Here is a 23,514-nt window from a genome sequence, read left to right as displayed (position 1 = left end):
TGAGTTTGGAAAAAATTAAAAAGAAAAGCTTACATCTTGGGCAACACTATGGAACTCAAGTGCTGCTTGTAATAGATTCTGTCTGAATTCCAGCTGACTGGCCTGCCGGTAACACACATCACTCAGCTGCTGCTGCAGCGCTTTCAATTCTACAAGGTCCTCCTCATCCCCTGCATTTAGAAGAGCTGCAATCTGCTGATTAAGCTCAACATAAACAGCAAACCACTCCTAAAAACACAAGAAAATTAAGCTTTAAAATATTACCAAATGTAATTTTATTTTTCTTAAAATGGCATGCATCTAACTGCAGGCTAATAGACTATAAGAGGAACCTATTACAGCTTATACTGTAATTATGATATCTCACACAGAAGGGAGGAACTTTCCTCATTTCAGAGCAACTCAAAATATGCTTAGAACATTTCAGGTAATATACTAGTATAGAGGAAAACAGTGCAGAAAAGATGGGTAGATCACAAATTATAAAACAGAGCACGGCTACCAGCTTACAGTACAAACTCCCAATCAAACTATTTCATTGAATTAATATAAGAATTCCATCATTTTAAAAAACAAAAATCTAACATTTACATGTTGATACTGATCCACTGAAACAAAAGACAAAACCTTTTGTCAAATGATAAGCATTTACAAAAATGCCATTCATAAGACTGCTCAGTATTTTAAGTAAGGATAATGAAATCAGCAATAAATTTCAAACTATTTGGAAAAAAAGCACTACTGTCAAAGTGAAAGAAACAGCTATGTTCTCAATAATATAAGGCATCTATATACAGAAACTTACTTTTTAAATGAAATTTTTACTTCCTTGTTTCTTACTTAAGGAAAGCTTTATACTACTCATTTCAAAACAGGTAGATTTCATTTTCAAATATATTGAATACTAATAAACTCCAATGTTTGTTTTCAGTGTTGTCATGGTGGTGTATTACCAAAAGAAAATAGTTTGAATATTTAATAGCTCTTGGAGATTTAAAAGCTACTTGATACTTTAAGATCAAATTCACATCTTGCATGATTTATAAGCCTGTAAAGCAAAACATGTCTACTCAACAGCTTTTACTCTGGCCTAGGTTCAAGCAACCTTCAAATGCCCTATGCGTTTCTAATACGACTGAATAGCACCACCTATTGGCCTTATATATCTCAATTAGTAGTCTTGCCGCTTTTCAATTGGGATGTTTGCAAATTTTTTTAATTATGCCTTAAGTTTTGCATCATATTTACTTACAAAGCATGCAAAGTGTAGGATATAAATATGGATATTCTGAATTTTTTTCTGTTTACCCAAAACCTTCCCTACTGTCTGCTCACAGGAGAAATTGAGTGGGGCCAGGGGGAGGTTTATAAAAGAGTTAGATTAGCAATCAGTCAAGAATTTAAGAGCACAATAAATCTCTCATCTACCCCAACCAGGGCACCTAAAGGGGAAAAAAAAAACAAAAACACAACACATGCATTGTCACTCTTGTTCTATAGATCTATAGGTTAATTCAATGTACACAGCAGCAAGTAACTCCTGTTATTATCTTCAGACGCCGCACATAAAAACCAACCTTCCTGAGTGCGATAAATCAACTACAACAAAGAGTCCGAAGATAAAAAATTTCTCCATTTAGATTTATCATTAAAATAAACAATTGTAATAATTTCAGTGCTAGTTTACCCAAAACCAACTAAGAGACTGATAAACCAAATAGAAAATGTATACTTCTGACCCTTTCCTGCAGATAATGAGATGAAACTGTACTTCTAGTTAGACAAAGGTGTAAGTGACAGCTCAAAACCATGAGGAAAAGGCCAACATTTGCCCCAAAATAAAAGCTCTAGTATACAGACCCTGAATAAAACCAGAAGGAAAAAAAAACGCAATACCACCTTAAGAAAATTGTTTTTCATTTGTAAGTAAATTGAAAGAACAACAACAAAAACCCCAATCTTTAAAACAAAGTAAACATTTTTGGAGGCCTCTTCAAAATAAAAGTAATAAAAGCAACCATAAATGGGATATATGACGAAAGAAAGTAAACAAACTGTTAATTAAATTTTTAGTAGAGAAAAAGTAGGAAAATGGTAAAGGAGGAAGAAAAGACAACAGGTGCACTCAGCTTTGTACCTATTACAAGATGTTTAGAAACTAGGGAAAAAGGCAAAATATATTTATTTTGTGCTGTTTTCAAGAAATTTGTTATTTATAAATGAGGACTCTGAACTTAAGACCGGCCAGTGGTTTCCCAAATAGTTCATTTGGTTTATAAGTTAAAGATCAGTTTTTTGGCTGTTATTTCTACAAACTTGTAGCAGCACCTGAGAAACAAGCAGTGTTCTCTTTTGTCTGTGCTATATAAACAGCAGTACGGAAACTGCAGGCCAGCCTGCAAACTTCAGTGGGATCTCAGTGATTTCAGGGAAGACTGACTGTATGTAGCCTCAACTAAAGCATGTTCTCACTTGGATATCTTTAACTGTGAGAACTAAAGTATATGAAATCTTATTTTCCCCTTGTCAGTTTGAAATGCTAATGATGGAAAGGTAGTCAAAATTATTTTTGTCCAAAGTAGATAGAGGATTTTTTCTAATCCATTAGGATCCTAATTGAAAAATGCTTTCACTTCAGAAGATACTATCAGGAAAAGCTGGTTGAATTGTCAGTGTCTACATGCAGAAAGTCTGACAAGAGGAAGCATGCTGTAGGCAACCTTCCCTTTTAGAACACTGAGTATTCAAGTCTTGGCTATAATAAAGTATCTGACGGAAAGAGAAGATTCTACTAAATCTTAGAAAGTCTTCAGAATTAGAAGTAACAAAGGCATCAAGTCATACAGTTACAAATCACTCTCTTCAAAATTTCACTATGAATCTTACCTATATTTCAGATTTTGATCAATGAAAGCATTTACCAAGAGCTGAAACTGGATTAGTGTAGTTTAATAAAGACGAAACGTTAACTTATTCACTGGAGAAGTAAAGGACTTCTCAGGCATTTTGGTAGGGAGCGGAAAGAAAATTTACTCCTACTTAAAAGTGAAAATTTAAGAACTGCTATAATGCAACAAGAACAAGACAAATCCTAGATAAAAATCAGTATTTGTCTATACTGGAAAACAAAACAAATAAAATCAACATGTAATGAACATACTAACTTCTTAAACTGCTGATAGTCTTATCTCTAACCCATAAAAAACATACACTACCCCAAATTTCTAGATACTCATGACCAAAAACCATTGGTTGTAATTTCATGTACTCAGAACTATTTTGCTACTTGAAGAGGGTAGGGGAAGTCTCACACTGTGTTGACTCTCAATCTCTTCATGTTTCTGTTGCAAAGCCTGTGAAGCTCTAATTGAATCACCTATTCCCCACTGGGTTCTTAGCTGTTCTGATCCGGGTCCTTCAAGCCAATTGACTACCTGTCAATAACATAAAGGTGACAAAAAAAAATTAATTAAATGAAGTCTGGCATAAAATGAATTCTGAAACATAAGCAGACATATTTCAAAGAAAGTACACATTTATTACCCTTTTTTTTTTCTTTAGGATCTATGAAAGTCTTGTTGAATCCATTCACATTTTTCAAAAACTTTCAAAAGGTAGAAAGTACTTTTCATTACCTCAGCCTGTCTGTTCCATGAAAGCACGTGGCAGCTAGCAAAAGATTTATGAAATGACAAGTATTTGTTTGACATCTCTGTCAATGAACAAGATTAAAACACAACCGTCTTGATAATGGAGCTTATGTTCAAACAAACAATTTTTCTCCCCGTAAATGAATTACGATGCACATAGCAACAGTGAACTGTGGGATTCAATCTCACACTTGAGAGTCGTCTCCTCATTTCGTTGAGCGTGTTAACATACACATACAGGACATGTATGTTTTTCAAAATTAAATACTTGTGGTATTTGGTATATATATAGGCCTTGCAAATTGCTCCACTCATATACCAGAAGCCTCTTTCAGAGTCTTAACAGCAACTTTTCATGAGATCTGCCTTTGAGGAACTCTCCACAAGGTGACAGTTACAGTGTTTTAGACTACAGTCCCGGATTTACTTTTCTGGAAAATGAATAGGTCAATTTATGTTAAAATTATTCAAAGGAAAGCAGAGTTATCTCAAATTTGGTTTTCTTTATATAAACTGAATTATTAGATGATCCCCATGGCAAAACCTTATGATAAATCTCTAAACAGATCTAGAAGACAGAGGCAGTCCTGATGCAACCTAATGCAAAAGTCACTTCTCATTACTGCAGTCTTGAAGTAAAGAAATACAGGAATACCCCATATTCTGAATCTTAATAAAAAAGCAAATAAAACCGGCTTCTTCTCTTTAGTGTGACTTTTCTTTAAGCAAAGATGCCAAAATAGCTTCACGTATTTTTTTTTCTACTTGTCTTTACAGTTATTGTGTCACACAGTGTGTGTTTTACTTCCTGAAAAAATATGGACTAATGGGACCATTTTCTCAGTGCCGCTAGGCCACACTGCAACAGTAATCAAGAATGACCATCACCACTACAGGAAGTTTGCTCAGTTCGCGCCAACTTTTAGTCATCCTTTTCTGTGTCATATATTTTTTAAATGAAGCTCTATTTCAAAGCACATGCTTTGTTCCAAAAACATCCTGGGTTTTATTTACTTATATCATTTCTAGGGACCTCCAGTTGTCAAATTAGGACTCTGCTGTTCCAGAATAATCTTTTTGTTTTAAGACGAGCTCCCTGTTGCACTCACCATCCCTGCACAGCTGTCTCTCTGGTTAAACATGGAAGGCACCTAAAAGCAAAGCCACCAAGATGTCCCCTTGTAACCTCAGTGTGGCCTGGAAAACTCACATGTGGAAATCATGGTTCTGGTGAAAGTCTGGAACAGCGTGCAAGACTGTTGCTTAGCAGCCCCCTCTCCAACCAAGGCCACTGCCCCATTACAAGTTTCTAGCTACTACTGTATTGCCTCTGAAACTCAGCACGCGGCCTCCCTTGTGCCACCACAACAAATAATTGATCTGAGGAGAGAGAATCACTAAAGACGTAAAGAAGGAAGCAACGTTATTTTCATAAAAGAGCTTTTTTAAATGGTCATTGACTAGAGACAACTGCAAGGCTAGGCATATATTTTTGTGAATAGATTAGAAAAATAAACATTTCTACATAAGCTAAAATTTATCCTACTATACAGAACTGTCTATTAGCAGTCTGCTTAGCAAAACCGCTCATCGGAATACATCTGGAAATCATTGCCATCTTTACGCTGCAGAATGAGGGAGGAAGGGAAGGGAAATAAAATTATGGTATAAGAAAGAGGGGTGGTTTGAAAGAGACGGTAGGATACCGAAGATACAAGGGAAGAGAGGTGGTCATGCATGAGTGTTTTGAGCAGGGAGTAAGAACTAAGCAGTTCACAATAAGTTGAAAAACATCATAACGAAAATGAAACAGGACCACAAATAAAAGCCAACCAGAAGTGGCAAGCCATGTGAGAAGCAATAAAAAGAATGAAACAGGAATACAATTGTAACGAAAGATTATGTGAAATCAAATCATTAAAATCAATCAGCAATATGAGGGAATATGCTGTATGTACACACTCATTTCCACTTAATAGTGTTAAAGTATGTTATCCTGAAACTTCTGTTTGGTTTGGCAAAGTAAGTTTTAGAGCACTTTGCCTCTCAGTTTCCTTCATTATCTTCCTGTTTTTCTGTGTTAGCCCAGTTTCTCACACAAACCAACCAGAAACTAAATCAATTTTTAGATTTTAGTAAGTTTTTTCACATATTTGTATGCTACTTACAGATCTTTAAAAGGTACCTTATAAAACTCAACTCAGTAAAATAGCTAAGCACACTCCTCCTATGTGCTGAGACACAATTGTCTTACTATGCAGCATCTGCAGTGTAGACAGAGCAAAGTGATAACTACTTCTAACATAAATATTTCAAAAAATCAGGTTGCTGCCCTAGTAAACAAGTCTACTTAAATGCATTAACAATGGCTGTTTGCAAAACTCTGTCAAAAACCCATTTCCATCAGCACATCTTCTTCAAACTAAATAACTTTACCACAGGAAAAAAAAAAATTCTCATCACCTGATTATATCCATTGCCATGCTAATATGTTTTATGCAGTACTGTTTTCATCCTTTACATATTTTTATTGTTTTCAGCTCAAAATATCAAAACATGACATATGCATCCCTCCCCTTTTTTTAAAATATGAATGACCGTAAGTGAAAAATGGTATCTCGGGACATTTATATTTTTATTGCTAGAAATAACAAGACCGATTAGTTTTTATATTTAGCCATACCTGGAATGCTGTGAAGTATAAATACTTGATTCTTTCCCCATGCATTAGAAAAGTCTATGTTTAAAGGTTAAGAGCAATATGCATTCTATTTTCTGCACATTCAAACTATTACAGAAGCTGAAAAACATATAAATCTAATTTCAAGTAATAAACATCAAAGAAATAAATTAATTCCGTTTCCTTGATTATTTCTATTGAGATTATGTCTGCGAAAATGCTGAAAGTGCCAATTACATGCCTATATCTAAAGGACCAAATCAATTCATTATGACCTTTAACACACAATTGATTAGAAAGGTTTGTAATCATTCTGGTCAGAGTAGCCTTGAAATCCAAAGATAGAGAGTTTAATCACTTTTGCTTCATTAAAACATCAAGTGTTAGACAAAAAGAAATAACTGATGGCTTATCTGCAGTAATGTGAACTTAAAACAACAGGAGCAGGGGAAGTTTTCCAACTCACAAGCTAAACCACAGTCAAACATGTCTCATTGGCTAACGCTCCTTTCTTTGCTAATAGGCCAGGTATTTGACCTGGTGACAGGGCAAGAATAGTTGTCAGGACAGTACGCAGCAAAGGGTCAACGCGAAGGTTCTTCAGAAACACTGTGGGGACAGGAGAACAACTCCATCTGAATCTGTATGCTAACCACCTCTACGTATCAGAGCATGGAGATTTTGGAAAGTTACTGCATGTAGCCACAACATAAAGCACCAAGTCAAAGCAGCGTTTCACAGTCTGAGGAGAGAAAGGAATCATAAAGAGTGGAATGAATATCTTCATCTCTGATTCTTAGTTTTGTAGGAAATAACAGCCTGGGACACAAACTCAAACCTCCATCGCATAATATCAAGAAAAACTTTATGCTTACCTGCATCACTTTCTGCTGAATCTCCTCTAGTTGTGTTCGCTTGCTACGCTGTCTACAAACTTCCTGGTAGCGGGTATATTGCTCTCGGAGTGAGTCTAGTAGCTTCATGACCTGCGGCTGAGCAAGTAGCTCATCATCCATTGGAGACCAGGATACTCCTCCATCCGAACCATTGAATCGACGCTGTTGCAACTCAGATAGTAACTCGTGACCTTAAAGGATACATATAGTGACACAGTTAACTTAGATCCAAAAACAATCACAAAAACCTCTAGGAGGCCAAACTGCTTTTAGACCACCTGGTGGTACATTCTTGCAGCCAATGATCTTTTTACACATTGGGCACATTTAATGGTATCATGTCATTAACAAGTAGAACACTGTCCAGTCGGTGGGGCTGTATCCGTCAAAATAAGGCAGAAATCTTCCAGTATATTTTAGACAGAAAAAGGTACCAAGCATGCAACATTCATACTGATAACAATATTGATTAATATAAAGAAACAACTTCAAGGCATAGTTCTGAGCCTGAAACATCTGTAAGTATTTTGGTTTACTTCAAAACAGTACGCAAGCACCCAGAATGTGTCTCTAGCACAACTCATATTCTTAGATTAAATGGATGATCCAGAAGTACTAATGAATTAAGCATAGCACTTTTCTATTAGCTTATAAGATTTTATAGCAAGTACAAAACTTTTACAGAAAGTGCGGCGTTGAACCCAAAGTATTTTTACTAAAATTATTTTCTCACTTTCCCTACCTCTTTTTTTGTGTTCTGAATACCATATCTGCATGCAAACTCTGCACTGCAATAACTTTCATACATGCAAAAATAGCACAGTGTGACTATTTAGTCCTCTGTTTCAACTGCCCAAAGAATACAAGCTATTGATAAATTATGGTGAAGATTTCAGGATGTAGAAGCTGTCCTACCAGGAAGTAGCTAGGGAAGGGCTACCCAAAAGCCCTACAAACAAGTTAACAAATAAAATAGTGTATTGATCACTAAAGAACTGCTGGCATAAAAGTGAAAAGCTACAATCAGTTAGCTGTGCAGGGCTTAAAACTGTAACACAACAGCTCACTAAAAAAATTTACCACTGGAACAGTAATTATACCAACTCAAGGAAAATGCAGAAAAACAGGCTCCGAATTCAACTGGTATTATCTAGACAATCAAAACATTAAGTGCTTTTGAGATTGCAGTAAGAAACTTCAAATTACTCAGCACGTATTATCGTGAAATGGGGATGCCTTAGGAATTCAGATACATTTTGCCATACCATGGAAATAAACATCTTTGATTTCATCTTATATAATACTACCAGGCATAGATAGATAGCTGCAGGGCAAATACAGACTCTTAAAAGTTTTTTCAAGTGATAAGTTGATAATTTTGAATTTTTATTGTATTGTTCCAGCAGTAAAGAACTTCCATTTTCACAGTAAATTTTTTTTTAAACTAGGTTCTTTTGAAATTTTAACAAATACACTTTATATGTGGATTTGCAGCTTGGGAAAGCAACAGAACTTGTAACTGTTGAAGACAGAAGCCTTCTATTTAAAATCCCAGAACAAGGAGGGAAAAAAAATTTCAAGTTTTCTTTCTTTTGCCTTAGTTTGCATTTTCCATTACAGGATAGGAAAGTTTAAGTGGGGACAATTTAATCTTTGAGTTCTCAAACGCCAGTACAGTGGGTCTGACGAAGTGAAAGGTTGTTTCTTAGGAACTCCCATGACTTAATGAAAGTTCTCACATTAATAGCCCTGAAGAATTTTCATTATGTGATAATTAAGAAAATAAACAATGCATATAAACTAACATTCTTGGGAGCCACTTACTCAAAATTAAAATTGCCGTTGTGTCCAAAAATCTTACCATTAGAGGAGAACGTACAGTTAGTCTCTAAAATCTACCGACAGTGTCAGTGGATATGCAAGAAAGAGCTTTAAAGGCTGCCACAAGGAACTTCAATACTGTTTCCATTTCTAACTGCAACAATATTCTCTCCCATTTAAATACACTAAGGCTTTTATGCAGAGTGCATGTAAAGCCAGCAGTTCTCTGCAGCAATTAATATACGCGATTTACATGTTAGTTTGTACAAGGCTATAAGATAATGATCCTAAACACGCCTTAGAGGCTCTGACCACCACATTAATACCATACATTACTTCCTACTCCACAAATACACAAATCTGTTAGCAAATTTCTAATCCAAATCAATGGTGGCACTATACCATAAACAATAAACTCACCCTAAAAGACATTTAAATTAAAAAAAAAAAAAACAACTCAAATTGCTTAACGCTCGAGGGAGAGTCCAAGCACCCAAGAGTTAGGAGACTGTATGCTTTACTTTTACAATTAGTCTGCTCAGAACTAGGCTGACATAAACTATTAAAATTGTGGGGAGGGGAAGGGAGGGAAAATACAACCTGTATTGTAACCATTTGGTGGCTACTGAGTGGAGTTCATTCAACAGTGCCGACATACTGTCATCATCTAGAAGCAATGCATTCTCAAATTAAACCTATTAATGAGGGCAATTCTGTAAAAATGTTATTGGGATAACTAGAAACTATTCTCCCATTCACTAGCTAACATCAGGGGTTTTTTAACCCAAAGATGATATTAATTGATAACCAATTTCACAGTGTATTAAACTTAAGATAGTTATTTGTCTTCAGTGCCTTCACTTGAAGACTGGAAACAAATTATATGACTTCATTAACAAAAACTATCGTTTTTCAACTTACTGTACCTGTCTGGAGTACTGTCTCAGGATCAACTGATGGAAGAAAGTTCAAATCCACTGATCTTAGAATAAAGTAATAAACATATTATTAATCATCTGTATTACAGTAGCACTAAAGAGCTTCAGCCAAGGCCAGAGCTACCTCATGCTCTTAAGAGATAATATGCTTCTTTTCTCCACAACTCTCCTCCCCCTACGCTCCTCCAGAGAACACATTATATATAACATGACCTAAAAAGCACGGATAACTATGAATACTGCTATTTTGCACTTTAACAGAACTGAGCAACAGTGCTATCACTGTTAAAGGCTTTGTTCTTGGAACGTGGCCTGCTGGCAGGGAGAGCAACACAAGATCAAAGCCTTGCACACTGTCATATAAGGAGTTTCCAGCAAAGCCTAAGACTGAAACTTAAGTCTCCTGTATCTCAATCCAATACCTTAACTACACGGGTTCTCTGTAAATCTATAGAGGGACATACCTTTCATCAAAGACATACAAATAACTGAAAACTCCAGCTTATCCCTTACATTCTTTTGACACATTGTGATAACTGTGCATTTTTTAACTAATGTATTTAGCTTGTTTACACAAATGCTTATTAGAAAGTTTAGTACTTGGGAGTAAATTCATCCTCTCCATCTTGATTCTAAGTATCAGGAAAAAGAGTTAGTCAGGAAAGCCTGGCTTTTTCAACTTGTTGTATCAGAACAGTGTAACTGTACATAGTCAATAGCCAAATGAGCACCTGTACACAAACACACTGATGAATTTTGCTGCCCACATCATAAGTCTTTAAGATTCCTTTGGATGTTTCACAAAATATTAAAGGTCTATCATACTTGCTCAATATTGCTTTGATTTCCAAACAAATTTATATTGCATTATATTTCAACAAGTCAGCTACATACCTCTCTTTCTCTTGTTGAGTTCCCTTATCACTTCCATTGTTAATTAGAGCAAGCTCATCTAGTAACGATGTCGATTCTTTCGTGAACTTTTCAAATACCTAAACAAAAGGCATGTTTTAATTCTAAAAAAGCAAATTATATAAGTGACAGCACTGAAGACATCAGTACAAATTTATCCACTAGTTCTGTTAATACACTTCGATCTTAAAGTGCAATTGCTTCCCAACATTCAGACAGTAAGGCAGAAAGACTAGAAATAGAGTATTCTTCAGGGAACACTGTGTTTTAAGACTCCTTAGGGCTGTTAGAAATATTACCCTAAATATAATGGGGGAGGACTGAATTCTGAGAGTTCTTTAAAACTGTAAGCCATTACAGACTTTTACTATCCATCTCCATACAAGCCTTTGAAGAAGGTTATTTGTTAACATATAGCATAGGTGAAATGAGGCTAGTGCTACATAACTGAAAAGACGTGACAGAAGTCCCAGCTAGGGTGGAAGGTACTGTGCTTATGAATTTTCTGAATGTAGGAAGAAGAGGGTAGAAGCCAAAATTTGTATATCCTACCCAAGAAGGAAGGCTTAGGGAGATAGGAGAGGAAAGTTGGCCAATTTTCAAATTAAGGAAAAGGAGGGAGTGAACAGGGATTTCTGTATAAGCAGACTCATGATATTAAAAACCCAGGCCTCCTGCCTAAAATTCTACCTACATGGATTTCCCTTTCTTTTCCTTATTTGTCCAGACTCTCTCATCTTCAGGTAAAGAAGAAAATCTGACTTGTCCTAGTCCTGGCACTCGTACACATCAGTCAAAGTCCAGTAGAAAAAAGCTGCACAGCAGATAACCCTCTCTCTGTCCTAAGGTCTGAGCACGTAGGGCTGCTGAGATGCAACAAAAAATGAAAAAAGGTACACACTGTATGAGCCCTCAATTTACTTGAAGTGGAAGGACTTCTGTGAGATTGGTTGCAGAGTACGTTTGAAGACTTTTGACAGTTGCAGTTGGGACTCACTGTGGAGTGCCTCATCCAGGATCCCACCTAGGGATCGTAGATGGGAATATACATTTTAAGAACATACTGCATGGCAAAGGGAAACAGGTTCACTCAAAATTTTACATTGTTTTGAAAATTCAACTTAAAGTAACTACAAAATAAATAACAATGAAGAACAGATCAAAAACATTCTGGAGTGCTATGTGCACCAACAATTGTTTGAATAATTTGTCTCTGTTAATGATTTAGGGGTGTATTTGCTCCTCCACGTACACCACAGCCCTGTATTCACAGGGAGAACTGCACTGCCAGAGGTTTCAGCATTAGGGCAGCTTAAAACCTGGCTGTCAGTCCACAGGAACCCAGGCTTAAAAAGAAAAGATCTGCAGAGCCCAAGCATTTCCTAATCGTCTTCAATTTCTCCTATCAGTAGCCAAACACTATGTTCCTTTGCAGCCACTCTACCCTATGCCCAGGCTCTTCCACAATGAGGTTCCTACACAAGAGCTTCATTAAGAAACTTGTTGGTTTCACAAATTGATTACGCTAGCTTTATCATCCCCTGACCAAATTCAGTGTTAGTTATCACGATGAGGCTATTCACGGATTTGAACTGCATATTTCTTTACTATATATACAACAAATTCTTTACATATATCAGTTCTTACACAAAGTAAAGTTCATAGTTTAAGGAATGAGACATTTGAAAGAAAACTAACCAGTCTCTTATTCAACCAATCCATGTGATCATAGGTGAGAGTTCCTCCAAAATCTTCTGTTAGTTGGCATGGTTCTATATATCGAGTCAGCTTGTTAGCAGACACTAAAATAACCTGCAACAATATAAGAAATTTTAGGTACTGTTCTAGGTAACGCTCATATTTTTCTTTAAGTACCTGATAGGTTGCGCAAAGTGTGTCCAAAGGCACTGAGCAGAAGATCTTTTATTTGATACAGAGAAAGTGACCCTCTTACTGCTAAATGTTTAAGTACAAATGGTTGCAATTAATTTGGGCTTTAAACAGACACACAGTTTTGGTATGGAACTTACATCTCATGCACAATCCTTGTAAGACTTTTATCATCTTGCCTGTTTAGATTTCTCTTAGATGTCTATCTTGATGGTAACTAATGTTTCTTCATTAAATGATTCTTCACATGACATTTTTAGTGACTACAGTTGCAGGACACAAAGCTGCAAAGCAGTTAAAAGAAGAGCTCATGCCACCATCTTGCAGTACTTCCAGTTTCAGTGCTGAGTTTGTGCCACACAAGTTAAGTGCCTGCATCTGCTGTGCAATTAAGCCTAGTAAAGAGCTGGGTCAATCATATTTCTCCCATGAGCAGTCAAATTCAAAGCTAAGTATGCTCAAAAGCTCGAGTCATTCACCCAGGAGACAATTCTGAAGAGCACCAACTAGTTCAGGAAATAAAGAAAAACACTGAGCTCCACTGCTAGTCAGAATACAAATCTCTCTTCTTAATTTCTGCTTTCTAGAGCTTCTTGGCAGAGCCTCATCCATACAAATCAAAGACCAAAGTTGGCTGCACAGGTTGCTTTGATACTGTCTGTGAAAGCAGACATTGGCACTATATAGCCAGAAAAAAAATAACTGTGATGGGAATTTTGAGAACCCATCAAACCATGCACATTCTTGCAGCAGACACTCCTGAGAAGAATCTTCTACTTCTAGTCAAGTTCCATGTTAATGAAGACACTGCAAAATAGAAACCCCATCACAAACTGACTGTGTTTCTCCTTAAGTTACTTCAATGTCTGTCTTCCACTCCTGCAGGACAGTTCCGACTACTTTAGATCACAAAATCCATTTGATGTACCAAATCATCAGTGAAATACTTTGTTTCTGAGCTGATCAAAAGCTACTCCAGTCAAAAACTGTTGGTCATCTTTAGCAACTGAAAGCAGAGGTTGTGCAGTCTCCATCTTTGGAAGTTTTTCAAGACCTGACTGAATAAAGCCTTGAATAATGCGGTCTGATTTCACAGATGATCTTGCTTTGAGCAGGAGGTTGGACTACAGATCTCCCAAGGTCCCTTCCACCCTGAACTATTCTATAATATTTCAATTTGTATTACTGAAGATTTAATTTAGAATAATTCCCAACAAATGATCTAATATTTAATGTGTACTAGTATGTGAATGTCTTCCACCAACATTCAGCCAATATAGGGGATTCTCCTCCATTCTTTTCCCATGCAACTGCATGCATAGCTGCCATAAATTAAATTAGTTTGTAGTTTCTTTAAGTAAGACTGGTAACCAGCCCAAACGCCAGATGATGCTAGGTCCAAAAAGGTGAAAAGCTTTTTTATTCTTTCTTCTTTAGGCATGTATTTATATTTTGAGGTCATTTTTACATTCTCTTTACATTCTATGTGCTTATGAAAAGGAGAAAATTAATTTACTCCAGATATGTTGATGTTGTGTACTAAAGCAATTATGGCAGCTACTTTACATCATTGAAATATCTGTTTAAAAAAAATGAAGACAAGGATGGGCCACATAGTACTATTTTACTGAAATCTTTGAAGCGGGGGAGGAGGGGCACTTCACAAACTTGTAGCAGGGAGAGATTAAAAAACCCCAAAACAAAAAACCACACACAACATTTCTTGCAAAGCAAAACATTCCTGCAACCAGAATTTATCTTGGAGCAGAAATGGAAAGCACATTAGCAATCAAAAAAACCCACGTGCACACAAAGTGCTATTTGATCAAAAAACATCAATTTCACTTGCATGGCTGCAAAAACTATTTCAACTATTCTCTTCGTTCCTTACTTAAAGGACTTCGAGCTAGAGTTATTGATGGTTCTCTGTGATAACTGCAGAAATCTTGTCTAAGGACCTCAAAAAAAGGAAACAATCACTTGAACTGGTGAGGCAAAAGGGAGGGTCCTTACCTCTTCTTCTAAACCTAGACCAGTGACAGCACTGCTGTAACGGCCTCCATGTTTTAAATGAGTAACTTCACTATTTATAGGTGTCAAGAGTCCAATTTGTCTCTCTGAAGCTTCTGAAACACTGTTTTAATCAGCTACTACAGATAAATAGTCCATAAGACGACAGCCTGCGAGCCAAGGAAATAAAAGTTGAAAAAAAGTGCAATGGTGCAGAGGGAAGAGAGAAGACATTTCTACCTCTGAAAGATGTGAATTCCACTTCAAACTTTTCCTATCGCAGATTCCTAAAACTTCTCAAAATCCAATCACAGCAATTGCCTTTGATGTCCTGTGAGAATGAATGTCAGATTTTCACGTTCTGTAAAAGCTTTTCCTTTGTCATTCACACTGTTCCAGTTTCTTTGCACTCAAATTTCATATTCTATCACACTACTCTGCCCTTCGTGCTTCACAAAGCATTTGGTCACATGGCCTCCTCACAATCCTCAGTAGTTTAATACTTTGTTATCAGCATACTTTAATTACTTGCCATCTTTCCCTCTACTGTTATCGTTAGGAAACTGCACTAGCCTACTAACCACAGAGAACATTAATTTCTCTTCCCCCTGTGAAGATAATTACATTCCCTGTAATGGTTTTCTATTGCTTGACCACCTCTCAATAATCCTAGATAAGGCACAGGTATAAATGGAGGCTATCTGCAATTATAAAAATAGAAACATCCCACTGTCTGCTTGCAACTGCAATTATTTTTTTTTAAGTCATGTTGTTATGTTGACTTAAAAATATCTTCTTAATCCAAATGAAAAGCCTTCAGACAGCAGACCAAAGGCTGGATGCTTGTTGGATGTTTAAGCTAATGAGAAGCTCAAATTTGCTAAGGGAGAAATTAATAGTTCTGCACTGTAAAAGGGTCTTTCAAAGGCAAAAAAAATACCAGTTATCAAAACTAAGTCTCTGTTTCACTTCCCACTTGGCCTATCCACTTTTAGCTCTTCTGACAATAGTGATGGCTAATAAGGTGACAGTGGTTCTGGACATGTCCTGTCTGGTAGTGACAGAAGCCCTAACATCATCTGTACCAGTTCTATTTAAAAACTGGGAGAGTGGTAACAGCTCTCATCTTTGTTTTACTCTTATCAGCAAACTTGTTTTGCATAATATTGGACCACTAAATTTAAATCAACAGTGCTGTGAAAGTCTGCAAAAATAACTCAGTCTAGTGTTTTGCAAGCAAAAAAGGCATTTTTTTGAATAAAAACAAAACAACCGTTTTCAGAGTGGCCAAAAAAATTATAAAAAGAGGGAGCATGCATTAGAAAAAGTGTTGTATTGCAACTGTAAAATACACATATTTCTCTGGAGTAGAGCTATAGTTATTTTTTCTAGCTGCATGATTCTGACCAAGTCAATAGTGCCATTAACATTGATTTTTAATAATGCAACAGCTCTGACAGCGCTTGTACAAAGCTGACTTCTCTGCTCCATTTGCTGTTTTTTTTGCAGGTGATCCTCATATCATCGACCGTTTGCAATCAGATAGTTGCAGATGCCAAGAACCCCGGAACAGGATTCTGGATATTCAACAAATAAGTATACTCCTGCAAATAAGTATAAGCAGGAGTTTATTTCCCTAAAATTCTACTAAGAATCACGAAAAAGAACCTCAAAATGCTAAACAAGTCCATCTGAACTTCTCTTTTTTTTTTTTTTTTTTTTCTTTTTTAGGGGGGGAAGCACTTTAATACAAATGTCAGTTGCAGAATCAAAATTAGGAACTATTAGAAGACAGGCTGGTGTAAAGTCTCAATTACCAGAATTTTTTTCTTTCTTTCTTATTAAGGCTATATCAAAACCAGCCACACTACTGAGTCTAAAAAGGAGCAGTTAAGATCCAAAGAACACAGATATCACCTAAGAAAACAAAATCTAAACAAGCGAAATCAGAGTATATGTTCTTCTGAGTGGAGCAACCATCTGCATTAATCTTCACAGTTTGATATCTATGAGATACCATATTCTAATGCTGGAATAAATTAAGAACCCTAAATTATCTAAACAAGTTGGACTGTGATTTTCTACATCTATTATCAGAATAAAAAATACATTGCGGAAATAGCTACAGAAGTGCTGTTCTGAAAAATCTGGATTTTTCACCTCAGGAGTAAAGGCTTCTAAAAATCCAATTTAATTTAAAAGATTTAAAAAAAGTAGCTTCCTGTCTTAGAAAAAAAAATGTTTACTTTATTAAAAACAGACACTTTAATACAGCACTGTAAATCTAAAACCATGCTAAACTTCACAGAGCCGAAAAAAAGCTAGTCCTAACAAAGTCATTTACGAAAGTGGAGATCATTAAATACACATATCTATACTGCATATTGCTTTTTAGTCTGTTTTTTTATACTTCAAGCAACATCAACTAAAAGTATGACTGAGTTCAGAATTCTTTAGAAAGAATTCTTAAGTGTCCAATTACAAAGAATTTTAATGTGCTAGAAGTGCATTACTGATGTGTGGCATTTTCTCACTTATTGTAAATAACCCTCATGATCATGTGCTACCAGAGTAATAATAGTCATAATATCAGATACATCTTTAGCATTTAAAAAAAAAATAAAAACCTCAAGTCCATAAACAACAGAACGGATATATGAAACCCAATAGTAGCTGATAGATGTTAGGTAAACATGATATAGAAATGCAACTAATGGCAAGATTATGGATTTGTTATTAAATATGTATAATGTTAAAGTTAGCTGTTCCAATTTGTTACATTGCACTGTGACTACAAAATGTAGCTACTTCAAGAGTATATTAAGGTATTTATTCAAAATGAACAGAACACCACTGCTCATTTACTCCTTTTAATGAACTGCTACCTCAAAATATTTAATATTTTTCATTTAATTACATTTTAAGAACGATAAGTTCTTATTTTCCAGTACAGTTTTATTTTAGGAAAACATTAATAATGATTCTCTGCAAGCTGATCATAGTCTATCTGCTCACTGACTGGTAATTTTGGCCAAATTTCAGGCAAATAAGTATAAGCAGGAGTTTGTTTCCCTAAAATTCTACTAAGAATCACTAAAAAGCCCAAATAGCTCTTCTCATCTCATAGCCTTGTTGACAGCTATAATATACTGAATTTTGATGAAGTCCTTTGAGCTCAATATTGCAATTATTTTCTCAGTAATACCAATGGATTCTTGATTATTTGTTACACCAAAAGCAAAAACCAAACAAGAAAACCAACACACCCCAAATGCCCTTCTCCAAAAAAAAAAAAAAAAAAAAAAAACCACAAAAAACCACGCAAACCCACCACCAAAAAATATGGGAAAGGCTCCAGTAAACAAAGCAGAGATCTTGCGAGCATACCCTTCCTCAGTCTGCGGAGAGATCGAAACTAAATGACTTTTTCCATTTTTCACACTACACTTGATGCAGCCTTTAAATAAAGAGCAGCAACTTTTCCCAGCAAGCGAGAATTCTAATTGATTTCTAAAGCATAAGCATATCCATCTTTGGCATTTGTTTTTTGAAAACTAGTTGTACTTATTACTCAGCAAACCCAGCTGCTGCAAAAAATTGGAACAGGCACTCAATTGATCCCCTGGTGATTTTTCAAGAATAACTGGCACTTGAAACAGATAAAGCATAGCTGCCCATACAACTAGTCTGACAGTCATTCAATGACACCTAATTTTAAAGATGAAAAGGCTTCCTTCTCTTGAGCAGAACAAAAATCCTGTTATTTGATAAAAGAAATTATTTCAATCCATTTTTGAAACAATTTCTTTTATTTTGATAAAACCTTGAGTAGGATAAAGCAACGTTTGTTAATAATGGAACACTAACCTATAAAGTGATCATCTGCTTTTAATACAACAATGAAAAAGACAAATTAAGCATTTGTCTGGCCAGTATCATACAGAAATCTAGCATATCAGAAAACTGTAATTTTAAATAAATGTGTCATTTTGAAGATTAAAAAACACACAATGCAATCTGAAAAGGAGGGTAAAAATGTTACTTTCACAACACACAGTTTAGTTCTATAGCATGTTCTCGTCATCGTATTGGAATTCCTACATGCATTTTTGGGAAAATTCATGAAGCTGCAAATATTGGTGCCAGTATTAAGACAGTGAACTGGAATATCTGACACAGAAACTAAAGCTTTCCTACAAAACGTTAGCCATTTTTCAGTCTGTTGAGCAACATTCTGCTAACTGGCATTATTCTTCAAAGATAACATAGGGATACTGTGCCATGTTTAAGTAGAATACTGAGAGCTAAGATATATAGATACATTAACGTTTAATTTCAACATCTAAGAGCAGTAAAAAAAAATCCTTGCAATATAGTAGAAAGTTCTAGACTGCATGGAGTTTTTAAAGGCAGCAAAAAGCACACTTAAAATGTTTGAGGTGAGGGTGGGTTTTTTTGGGTTTTTTTTTTTTTTTTTTGCATTTTGGAACATCAGTAAATGCTATAACCACGTTAACAGGTATTTAATCACTTTCAGAATAAAGTCTCAAGAAGATAAGTACCTACTTAGGTATCTACCACTACAGCTTAAGACAGACATAGATACTTAGCTTTAATTGGGGACTAGTATGAAAAACTGGGGTCTAACCATGCTGGATTGGCCCTTTTCAGTTATTTTCTTAAACAGTTTCTACATTTACTTTAAACAAAAGACAAAAGCTTATTAGCTACCTGTCACGTACATGGGACGAAAAGAGAAATCAGCTATCTGAAATTTCTTTCAGAACAACTCTGATATGCAAATATACACAAACAGGGATATGCAGGGATCTTCAGATAAAAATGTGATCATTTTTAGATTTTCAGTATTCATTTGTACATTGAACACTGTTGGCATTATACACTTAACTTGAGATTTTCCAGTGCAGATTCTGCTGACCTCTGATCATAAGAAATTTCTGACACTACTACTAAAGACTTCACATTGTTAAGCTGCTATAGTGTAAGCATGAAACATGTAAACTACTCAGACTTTGGACTTCAAGACTATCAGGATCCTTTTACTGTATACTCTAAGGTCTGAATTTAAGTGGTTCCCAGCAGTTTATATTTGTAATGTTTTTATCCTCTAGCGCTTGATTTTCTATATCCTAATCCTAAATGAACTTTTAGGTTTTGCTCCATGATTTCTACCAGGATAAGAATAGCAACCATGCTTTTTGCTCCCCTTTCAAAGGGAACTGATTTTCAAAGAACTAATCCAATACCTGAACCAAGGTTGGACACATTTTTAGCTCCCGTTGGAGCTAAACAGATGTGATATGTTAATGTTTCTCCACCCCCTGCAAAAACAAAAACACCCCACCCACCCTGGAGGCAGTTTTGCATCATGTGCAAACAGCAAAGCACAAAGACATTTACCAGTTCTGCAACTTTTATGATACACATTTTCTTCCAGTTATTATAGTTATCTTGAATTAAAAGCTTACAATCAAATACAAGACACAATGGCTATTCGGAGAGAGTGGTTTGCTTCATACTATTGTGGGTAGTACATTGATCAAAAAGCTAAAAGCAACACCTCCCAGTCTCCCAAAATACAGTTAGATTTCTTTATATTAGCATCCTATTCTTCATTCATTTAAAAACATTAGCAATATTAATTATTACTCAAGTATTATACAGTGTAACATACACAACATTCCAGCTGAGTGAGACACTTCGAGCAATATCGAAACAATTCTCTCATGTTATGAAGCACCCTTACGAAGCACCACGTTATGAAGCACGAGGGACAAGGCCTGAAAAAACAGCTCCAGTGAACACAAGAACTGGTTGCTAAAATACGTTTTGGGGAGGAAGAAAGGGACAACAGAAAGCTCTGCTGTAAGGTAAAGGAGAATTTACTGAGGGGCGTCCAAACCCAACACTGTTACCAACCAAGACCAAGGACTCAACTCTTCTCAGTTGAGTCAGTCCACCTGTTTCTATTTATCCACCCAGCAGCCTTTTCATCTCAGTTCCCACATTTACTTTCAATGCTTTCCAATTCTTCATCACCATGTCTTACACTGAAGCAGAGAATCTCTGCTTTGCAAGAGAAAGGAAGGTATTGCGAGTGATGGCTTTGTATGACAGTATTAACCAAGGTATTAAAAACAGATCAGGTAGCAGGAACTAAGGAAGAGACTGGAAATCACAATTGCATAGCAATTACTTCAAATAAAATTTTGAGATTATACTCTGAAGTGAATAAAAAGATTCCATACTTTCATTTAAAATTTTACATCATATTTATTCATTGGTGCAAAAGTGATCTTGATTTTCCTGACTAACAGTTATGCAGATTTACCCTGTGATCTGAAACACAAATTGTGGTTTGTTTTGTTTTTACTGCCAGTAATATACAATTATGCAGCTGTAAGTGCATGCATGCATTAGAGGCTTCCATATCCTTATCATTGCTCTGCAGTCATATCAGGAATAGAAAAAAGACAGTAAGATATACGACTGTCTCTAAAACAAAGATTACTTGGAGAACAGAGACAGTGGGTCATTTTTACCAAGCCAGTTTTCCTAAACACAACCAAGTTACAGATTAATAGAGTTAATTGATCGTAACAGAAGAACAAAAGCTTACCTATTACTAGGGGTCATTCTTTGTCATCTGGAAAAGCACACAATTTTTCCAACTACTCTGTCAGCTTTCCCTGTCTTTTAGTGAAGAATAACACTTAAGAAAATGGGCATTTTATTGCACAGGAAGCAAAAGCTGAGAAAATACGTGAAACAAGAAAGAGAAAACCATGAGCTAGAACACAATCACACAGTCTCTTCAGAAACAGCTGTAGCAACTCTATACCAACAGCTGCTCATTATCCACCCTCTGCTGGATGACAACTGCCCCAAAGCTGATGGTACCCCTGTGCAAGAGAGCAGTCCCACTCTGATTCAATGCAAGCTGCCAGTCAGCACTTCTAGATTAGCAGGCAAACCTCAAGAGCAAAGAACTATCAACTAAAACAAGAATTCAGCAGCTACCTATTACTGATCCTTTACTCATATAAACCTTTGACCTGCCCACACATCAAGCCAAAATATAAGGAGTCACTAAGGAAAATACCTAGTTTTCCTCCTGACCAGTATGCAGCTGCTCTGTTTCAATGTTGTGACTCTTTTGTTGTAAAACAATTCATATTCACTTTTTTTTCAAATTCACTTTTTAAAAAAAAAAAAAAAAGTTGACACATTCTGCTCTAAACCTGCATGAAAACTATCTTTAACACTTGCATGTTTTTCCCCTTCCTAAAACCTCAGGACTCTTAAAGTAATACTAAGAGAACCACAGATCAAACTCTCAGAGGAGGGACAAATGTTCATGGTTCAGTAATAAAAAAGTAGTTTTGAAAGCAATAAATTTAATTACACAGTTCCAACGGTCCATGCCAACAATGATATCATCATCGGCACAGAACAGTCTTCATAAAATTATTAAGTGTAATAAACTTCGTTACAGAAATACCAGGAATGACTGCGAATCAACCCTTAAAAGTCAAATTAAAAAAAAGGTATTATTGTAACCACGTAAAATTATCCTTGCTTCATTACCAGTTCACATTTTCTGTAGGCATTCCACCTTTGGTCTAGAAATATGTTCTAGCTGAGTCATATTAAAGTAAAACGTAAAAAAAAAATTCTTCTAGAAGATTAATGTCAAAACTAGCAAGATCACGTTTACATTAACAACTATGCTAGTTTACAGATGGCATGAGAAAAATTTAGACCACAAATTCAAAGGCTTCCTCAACTTGTCCAAGAACTACATTCACAGCTGGGCAGGTGTAGAAAGACAGCCTAAAATTACACAGTAGGAACTGCTGAAGAAAAAGGTCCATCTTTATTACTGCTAGTCCCTTTAGGACCTTTGGTACCTAAAGTCCTGAAGGCATCTATGTGAAACTGAATACTCACAGAATCGTTTAGGTTGGAAGGGACCTCTGCAGATCATCTAGTCCAACCTCCCCGCTCAAGTAGGGTCCTCTAGAGCATATTGCCCAGGATCACATCCAGACGGCTTTTGAATATCTCCAGGGAAGGAGACTCCACTACCTCTCTGGGCAACCTGTTCCAATGCTCTGTCACCCTCACAGTCAAGAAGTTTTTTCTCAGGTTTAGGTGGAACTTCCCGTGGTTCAGTTTCTGCCCATTGCCTCTTGTCCTGTTGCTGGGCACCACAGAGAAGAGGCTGGCCTCATCCTCTTGACACTCCCCCTTCAGATACTTGTACACGTTGATGAGATCGCCTCTCAATCTTCTCCAGGCTGAACAGGCCCAGCTCTTGCAGTCTTTCTTCATAGGAGAGGTGCTCCAGCCCTCTAATCATCTTGGAGCCTGGACTCTCTCCAGTAGCGCCATGTCTCTCTTGTCCTGGGGAGCCCAGAACTGGACACAGTACTCCAGGTGAGGCCTCACCAGGGCTGAGTAGAGGGGCAGGCTCACCTCCCTCGACCTCCAAAGTCACTTACTGAACATAAGCTCTTAAATCATCTTCCTGAGTACAGATGATCGGTTTGGTCTCTCTTTTTAAAAGCTCAGCTTGGAGGTGCACCAACCAACAGGCTAGTATATAAAAGGTGGGCACCATATTCATCTCTCTTTCCTCTGGTAATCACGCTCTTGCATGAAAGCATGCATGCAAGTCTTGCATGACTGAGCTG

General features: G+C 36.3%; 1 protein-coding gene across 5 annotated transcripts in view; it reads right to left on the bottom strand.

The window, feature by feature from the left end:
• SESTD1 (SEC14 and spectrin domain containing 1) overlaps positions 1–23,514 on the bottom strand; it is a 65,054-nt gene that overhangs the window by 14,965 nt on the left and 26,575 nt on the right. For all 5 annotated transcript variants that reach the window (XM_068948397.1, XM_068948400.1, XM_068948398.1 and 2 more), the window contains 6 exons: positions 12,596–12,709; positions 10,880–10,977; positions 9,974–10,029; positions 7,206–7,417; positions 3,312–3,434; positions 34–228 (listed from right to left, as the gene is read on the bottom strand). In XM_068948397.1, the coding sequence (XP_068804498.1) occupies positions 34–228; positions 3,312–3,434; positions 7,206–7,417; positions 9,974–10,029; positions 10,880–10,977; positions 12,596–12,709 (798 nt within the window). The remainder of the gene's footprint in view (positions 1–33; positions 229–3,311; positions 3,435–7,205; positions 7,418–9,973; positions 10,030–10,879; positions 10,978–12,595; positions 12,710–23,514) is intronic.

This window comes from Struthio camelus, chromosome 6, assembly GCF_040807025.1.
Source record: "Struthio camelus isolate bStrCam1 chromosome 6, bStrCam1.hap1, whole genome shotgun sequence".
NCBI classification, from domain to species: Eukaryota; Metazoa; Chordata; class Aves; order Struthioniformes; family Struthionidae; genus Struthio; species Struthio camelus.
This window is presented reverse-complemented; position numbering and strand designations above follow the sequence as displayed.